At 53.0% G+C, this 7,174-nt stretch overlaps 1 protein-coding gene across 1 annotated transcript; it reads left to right on the top strand.

Annotated features, from left to right (window-relative positions):
• Positions 1–5,098: 5,098 nt before the first annotated feature.
• Positions 5,099–5,668, top strand: PG985_008115 (uncharacterized protein; the record flags this gene model as incomplete). The annotated part of the gene is made up of 2 exons (XM_066827883.1): positions 5,099–5,506; positions 5,582–5,668. The coding sequence occupies 2 exons, from the start codon at positions 5,099–5,101 to the stop codon at positions 5,666–5,668; spliced, it is 495 nt and encodes a 164-aa protein (XP_066682795.1).
• Positions 5,669–7,174: the final 1,506 nt, after the last annotated feature.

The raw sequence follows: 7,174 nt of genomic DNA, 5'->3' as shown, positions 1-7,174 counted from the left end.
CACCTGGGTTTGACACCTACATTGGCTGCTGTGAAGAATAGGCTTCGCATGGGGAAAAGAAGCAGAATCAGGTTTCTTCTTTTCTCCTTGCTGCTTGCTGCTTGAAGGATAAGATTTTTTCCTCTTGTTACCCTAACCCATTTGCAACTGGTGATTGGCGTACGGGCAGTAGGAAGCCGAGTCGTTATCCCAATAGGGCAACTGCAAGAGTGTAGATCAATCGATTTGATGGGGAGAGGCGGCTCCAGTTTGTATGTATTGTAAATCATCAAATCCACTGTCAACCGTTCGTTCCAATTCGCCCCAAATGCAGTAACCGAGCCCCAGAATAAGCAGGTTGGGCCCATTCGAGGCGACATGTGGTTTTGTTGATCGATCTACATCGTGTAATTGTAGAACCTGCTTCCCGGCAAGCCGGCTGCTGCGGCTTATGTACCTCCGGACACTTCGCCGTCCGTCCGATATACCTACAGGTTCGATACGAACTGATGAAGATTTCTCAAGTATTTGCGACGCGAGCAATATTGCACGTGGTCGGTTCTTGCGGCCCAACGCGCAGGAGGAATGTTACATGGGTTACGTTAGATGGGATGCCAACCCTTTTCAGCCAAGATCGTAATCCAGGACGGCCGCCGTGTCGCGCGCAAGCTTGACGCAGTCGACGTTTGGGTGATCCGAGGTGAGATATGGAATGTTCTGTACATAATGGCATCTGTCAAGCAGAAAGCCCTAATGGCTACTGCATGAGTTGCACATACTGTAACTGCGAACACCTCATCCGGCAATAACCTCCTGCGGGACGATGTCGGTCATCTCTCAAACTCTGCCAAGAGACCTGGACCTGAGCCCCGGACGGCTTCTTTTCCCTTCTTGCCTTCCATTCCCAGGGGCAAGAATCGGAATCGCAATTTGATATCGCGGGCCTATGTGGTGTGACACTTAAATGAGGTGCCGAAGGTTCACGTGGGTTGCAGCAGCCAGAGTCAAATCAATCTTCCGGACCTGACTCCGCGACCTCGACGCCCTTTTCGATAAAGCTGAAACGCAAAGAAGCGTGAGGCGTACATACTCTATGCATCACATCCTTTCATCATCATTGTTTGCTGCATTTCATACATACATACATTCGGATACAAGCTGTCAGTCAGGAATGCAGGCAAGCAAGCTTAGTTTGGGGTCACATCGCGTGTCTGCGGGTTTTGCTGGTTGGGTTCTCCTAGGAGGTAGGGTTCGACATTGCTTAAGCATAAACGTCGTTGCATCATTGCTTGCTCTGATAATGAATGCTTCCTTGCCCTGCGCCAGAGCGCGCCCAACCGAACCGAGACAGGTACCACCACACACCCTGACCTGACATCCCCGTTCGAGTGAGGCGGCTCCGTCGCGGGGTTTTTTCCAAGGTTGTTCGCAAGTGTGGGCGCCTATGGCGCAAGCCACAGACCACGGGAGAAAAAGCACCATCATCATCGTTCAGGCACCTTGCTTATTTTCTGCCTTGAACCGGTTCGCCCTGGAGAAAAAGGAAGCGGGAAAAGCACACACACCTCGAAGAAACGGTGAACGGTCTGGAGGTTGGTCGCGATCGGAGGAGAAGAAGAGGAAATGAGAAAAACGTTGTGTAGGTAACACTAGATCCTCAGTACCTACAGTAGTAGAGTTACAAAAGAAACCCACCAGAGAGAGCTAGCTAGCTAGCTTGAGCTGCCGTGCCCTCCTCCACAGAAACGAATTTAGGTACGTAAATGCTCGGTCGCCTCGGCAGAGGGCCCCTCTTGTGACGCGGTAACAAAATAGCAGGGTCCTTGGCCCCCGTCGTTCTGCATGGTCGCACAAGCGAAGAAGCCTGGGCAAGCTGCATGCAACACGGAGAATCGACGCTCGGTTTAGCCTATCTCGATCATTGAGAAGCGCTGTCAACTCACGAATGGCAAGACATGGAAGCGAGGTCCGAGTCAAAACATTTCTCTCGAAGGAGGGGGGGTTGCGATGCTTTGTTTTATGCCCGACGGGTGAATAGGATCGATTCCCACGCCTCTATCGCGAGATACCATAAAAAGCCACGGGCTTGCCAAGCCGACGATCGGTTGACGGATCCAGCCAATGGACGCGGCTGGACCGGTTCCCCCGTCTGAAATATCTCCTGTTGCTTGCATCGTGCCGGCTTGCACGTACATATGGTAATGGGCTTGAGCCACGTATGGCAGCAAGCAAAGCCAGCCTCTCATACGTGGGATAGGTTACGTCCATTACTCAGGTCATGGGGTCGTTGGCTGTTGGCTCGGCCACTGTGGGGAGCGGAAAAGACAGCCCCTTTCTGCACCAGGCGCCAGGGCCCAGGGAAGGAGGAAAAAGGTTTGTCTGCGACTGTTGAAACATACGAGACAGATAGATGCAGGCCGTATGTATCCTGCCCCCGAGTCTCTGTTAGATTCAGTAACTGTCGCCAACTACTGCAGACGTGTTTGAGTAGGTATCATTCTAAAAGCCTGTCACACAGGTCGGCGAGTCAAGACGCGACGCGGAGGGTCTGGTCCTGCACGATCACGAGACAGCGCAATTCAAAAATCGATATCGCTAACATCGTGTCGCTCGCTTGTTGTAATATCATTGGGTTTCCAGTCTGTCTGGAATAAATCGAAATGACTTTTTGCCCGCGACACGGATCGTCGTCATGATCGAACGGCCGGGTAACAAAAGGCAAGTTAAGCTGGCGGGCCTTGTAACGTCGGAGGATCTCCGAGGCACAGAGGCCGCGGCTGCTGTCTGTCAGTCGCTCCACTGGGCGTGGGCGCACTACCATTTTCTGTGCATGCATTTGGCGTGGCCCTCGAAGAGGCGATGGGGCCCGGAACGCATTTCGAGGTTTGCCCGGATGGGCCAGACCCTCTCTTTCTGTTTCTTTGGTCCTCTGTTTCGCCATTTTCGTCATCTTTGTCACAAAGAAAGATCCATGATGTACTCGCAAGACTGCAGCCCGCGCGCGCGACTCTGGGGAACGGGTGCTGCAGCCGACGACATCATCAATGTGACTGTATGTGTTCATGCCCATGTAGCTCGGTAGGCGTTTGGCGTTGGAATCAAATGTCAACGATTTCAGGTGGCATCCATACTTATGCAGGCGATAGGTACCTAACCGCAGTTTGGTGCTCGAAGTACCTCACTGGAGACTCGATTGACACGCATATTATTAGCCCATTTGATCTGGTCTATTAGGGCTTTTGGCGCTTACGTGCAGAGGGACAGCCTTACCCAAGCTGACATGAGGTACTTGGGCCCGGGGGCGAAATGACGGCAGGCGCAGGTATCGCTCCCTGTCAGCAAACCCCATCATGCACACCCACTCCCAATAAACTATCACCGTCAGCGGGACCCATCATACCAGATTCGTTACGACCTGTTGTAACTCTTGGCCAATATACGAAGTGGAATATCCAATACGACTAGGTAAGGGGCGTTGAGCCGTGTGTATGTAAGAAGTGAGAAAAGGCTAACGTAGCTCACGTAGGTAGCATATATCCACCCCATGTCCTCCTCATCTTCCCCCACGAGCCGCTTCTTCAATCTTGCCTGCACTATTTCCCAGTTTCCCCAGACTCTTCAAATCCTGACGCTCTCGGATCCGCGATTCTAGACCTAGACCTTTTTTTTCTCCTGCATCGCCCAACCAAAACAACATCACCTTCAGCCTCTTTCTTGCCAAGGCCGACCGCAACACGGATGGACTCTTTTTTCTCTGACTCAACTCGATATCCCCATACTAGAAGTTCGGGCAGGCCGTTGATACTATTCGCCAAAGTGTTCTGACACGACACGCCTCGACTCGACTCGGTTACGACGAAAAAAATATTTGTCAGCCGATTTTAGTTTTCGCCAGTAATTTGTTCAGCCTCTGACACAAGGGGGAAAGAAGCAGTAGCGTGTAACGCCGAAACGCAGCGTTTCGGGCTTTTTCTTGCGCTGTCGACTACTCTACAGTATCATTGCGTTTTGGTGTAACGCAGGACCAGATCGCTTGACCCGCCTACCAGCCAGCCACCTATTCATTTGCCCACCACCCAATAGGTTGCAGCTGAGACACCAGCACCATCACCCGCACCCCCTTCGTCTCGACGCGACGATCACCCCGTCTCTTTTCGCACTTCTCTCCTGTTGTGTTCATTGTGTCTGCAAGAGCGCAGAATCGCATCCCCCAAATTCTCCCTCGCCCTCACAATAAGAAAATACCCAAGGATTCCCATTCCGGATATCCCCGCATTCGGCTTACCCTTCCAGCCACTCCGAAGCTTGGGACCTTTTCGACGCCTGCACCTCCCACACACACAACAAAAGTGCACAGGGTTTTTTTGTGTCTCCATTCGGGCCATCTTCTCATCCCAACAGAGGATACCAGCCAGCCCACGCCAGGACCAGGACCCAGTCTCAGCTCCCTCCCTGTGCCTCCAGTCCAGTTGCCTCCACCACCCCATCCCAATTTACTTAGGCATTAGCTAAGATTCAGGACGCGTCCACCTTTCCCGACCCGTTCTTATCCTTATTCATCCTGCTTCCTTGTCCGTGTCCAAACAGTCAGGTTTTTCTTTCCTGCCCTGGCCGCGACTACGCTGCAGAATCCGATCTGGCCTATATAACTGCGATCGGCCACTTTTCCCAGCCGCCGCAAGCCTTCGATCCGTAACTTCTCCCACCTCCCCTTCGACAGGCATAACCAAGGCAGCCGGGTGCAGCCTTGTGAAGACGACTCCACTCCCACATAGCCCCGTAACCGCAACAATCCGGGACAAACACACCAAATCTCTGGCAAGATATATTATTAGTGCTAGGCAGGACCCCCCCGGCAATATCTCTTTGTCATTTGCATCTCTTACCGCAACTCTACCGCAACTCTTGTCTTGCATTCCGCGACATCCCAGCACACCCGCGTATCATTTATACAACCCGACGCGCTCCGTGACCCACGGCCCGCCATATATATCCTGTCCCGGTGTCGCATCTCTTCACATCATCGACACACTCATCGACGATTCGACATCACACATCGACAAACATAAACTCCATCCCACCCAGGTTATATATCCCGACTTCGTCATCCCAAACTTCCATGTCGCGACACAACCCTTCAGTCTCCGACGAAAGCAGGAAAGCACGAAGCAGGACATCCTCCCAGACTAGCTACTCGGTGCACATGAGCTCTCATTCGCCGCAATCTTCGCACATCAACATCTCCACCAAGCGCTCCAGCGTCCACTCCCACGCCAAGGCACCGCAGCCCTCACCTCTCAAGATGGTTACCACATCCTCCACCGCACACCACCACCATCCCCGTGATGACGTGTCGTACTACTTCCTCCCCAGCGAGGCCGACCTGGCCTGCCAGGGCTGGATGACTCCGACTGTTATCGACGATGACGACCTGATGTTCGGCGGTAAGAGCCTCAGTGAATGGTACGAGGAGGAACGCATGCAAGCTGCAAGCCCTCCGGAAGAGGAGCGACGCGGCCGTCAACGGGTAAGTCTTGTCATCAACGCATTGCATGGCGTTGCGCGCCCGGCATGAAATGGTTGCTAACACGTCTCGCTACAGGTACGGCAACACCACTCACATTCGCAAAAGCACCACGGCACGAAAACACAATCTTCCAAGTCGTCGAGCGACCAGAAGAGCCACTAATCCATCCAATCAACAATACCCGAAACCCGGGCTCTCTCACTGAACAACGACATCACCAAACCACCATAACCAACCGCATAGATACATCCAGCAGCCTTCTTTCGCTATGATACCCCAAGCATCATACCCTACCGACGTGGCGGACCACATCCTCACCGCCACGCCGGCCCTTGTCACCGCCCGCACAGTCAGGCTTACTCGTGTATTGTCTTCTACATCAGCGCATAAGCATTGCATTAGACCTGGCGTTTTCATCCTATCCACTTGGATACTCATTTTTCACGAGGTTCTCTGCGGACATCCTCTTCATCACCCTTACACAACTTGCATTCCTACATCGGCTGGGCTTCGGTTTCTTACTCCCCAGCCCAGCTGCCCCGCGGTGCACGCACAGGTGCGAACGTGCCCGCTCGGCACCGGAAAGCATGGCAGAATACAGCTACTAGCATCGATTAGACTTTCCCCTCGACACGATGGGAAAATGAGGGGATCGAGGATTCCTCATCGGTTCACAAACTCTCCCCTGGGTTTTTTCGGGACACGTTACGGCGTAACGTTTTAGACCATTTGCATTTTTTCTCATTTCTGGATTTTCGGCTTCGCGCGGACAGCGGCGCGACTACTCCTTTCGCTAGCGAGATCGCGTAGGACTGGTTGGTGTGTGTGGAGGAAGGGAGAAAGCCCTGTTCAGGAAAACAAATTGCTCTCTTAGGGACTGGTCCGTCCCATAGCAACCTTGAGGTTCCGGGGTCAGAGTTGGTAATTTGGAGACTCGATGAGCATTATTGGATGCGGCTAGTGGTTGCTATGGCATGGCTGGCGAATGTGCAGGGTGACCGGCACCAAGAGTGGTGTGCTCGCTCTCGAGCCCACTTCCTCTTGCCGGTCTTTGGTTTTTCGTTGGGTTCGATTCTCGATTGGATTGGCCCGACGCTCAGATGTAACCTTTTAGGGTCTTGCGCACTCCTCCCGGATGTCTTGTCGATTCAGACAAGCAACTGAGGGGAGCCAGGTCTTGTTCCTTCTGAGATTAGCATTGATACTGCTAAATATACCTGCATTTGCAATTATGATGTCGTCTTGTCCATGCGCTGGTATTGCCGTGATATGTTCAGCTGATTGCGACCGCGTTCAGCGTGATTGAGTTGCGTTTACTGACTCGCTTAACAGGACGGCCGTGGAACATGTACCTTGCTGCGTCTATCTGGCTACGATCGAGTATTGATTGGACCGATGCACGTGGCATATGGGATGCCAACGAAGTACGCGCTCGTTCATTACCTGGCATTTCTCTCATTGGTAGAAACCCGACGACTCGGAACGTGCATACCGGCAGAGCAGGCTGCCCGCCTTGGCCAGGCTCCGGGTAATGGTCAGAGCCTGGAGGGTTGTCTGTCTGCCGCAGGCCTTGACCTGTTAGGCATGATTGCAAAGGCAGAAGAAGTGCTCAAGTCGGCCTCTTGCAGAAGCCAGCTCACACACACACACACACACACACAGCCAGGG

This window comes from Apiospora marii, assembly GCF_038362585.1.
Source record: "Apiospora marii strain CBS 49790 chromosome Unknown utg000005l_segment0_segment0, whole genome shotgun sequence".
In the NCBI taxonomy this organism is placed as follows: domain Eukaryota; kingdom Fungi; phylum Ascomycota; class Sordariomycetes; order Amphisphaeriales; family Apiosporaceae; genus Apiospora; species Apiospora marii.
The sequence above is the reverse complement of the archived record's forward strand: the minus strand, read 5'-3'. Positions and strand labels throughout refer to the sequence as shown.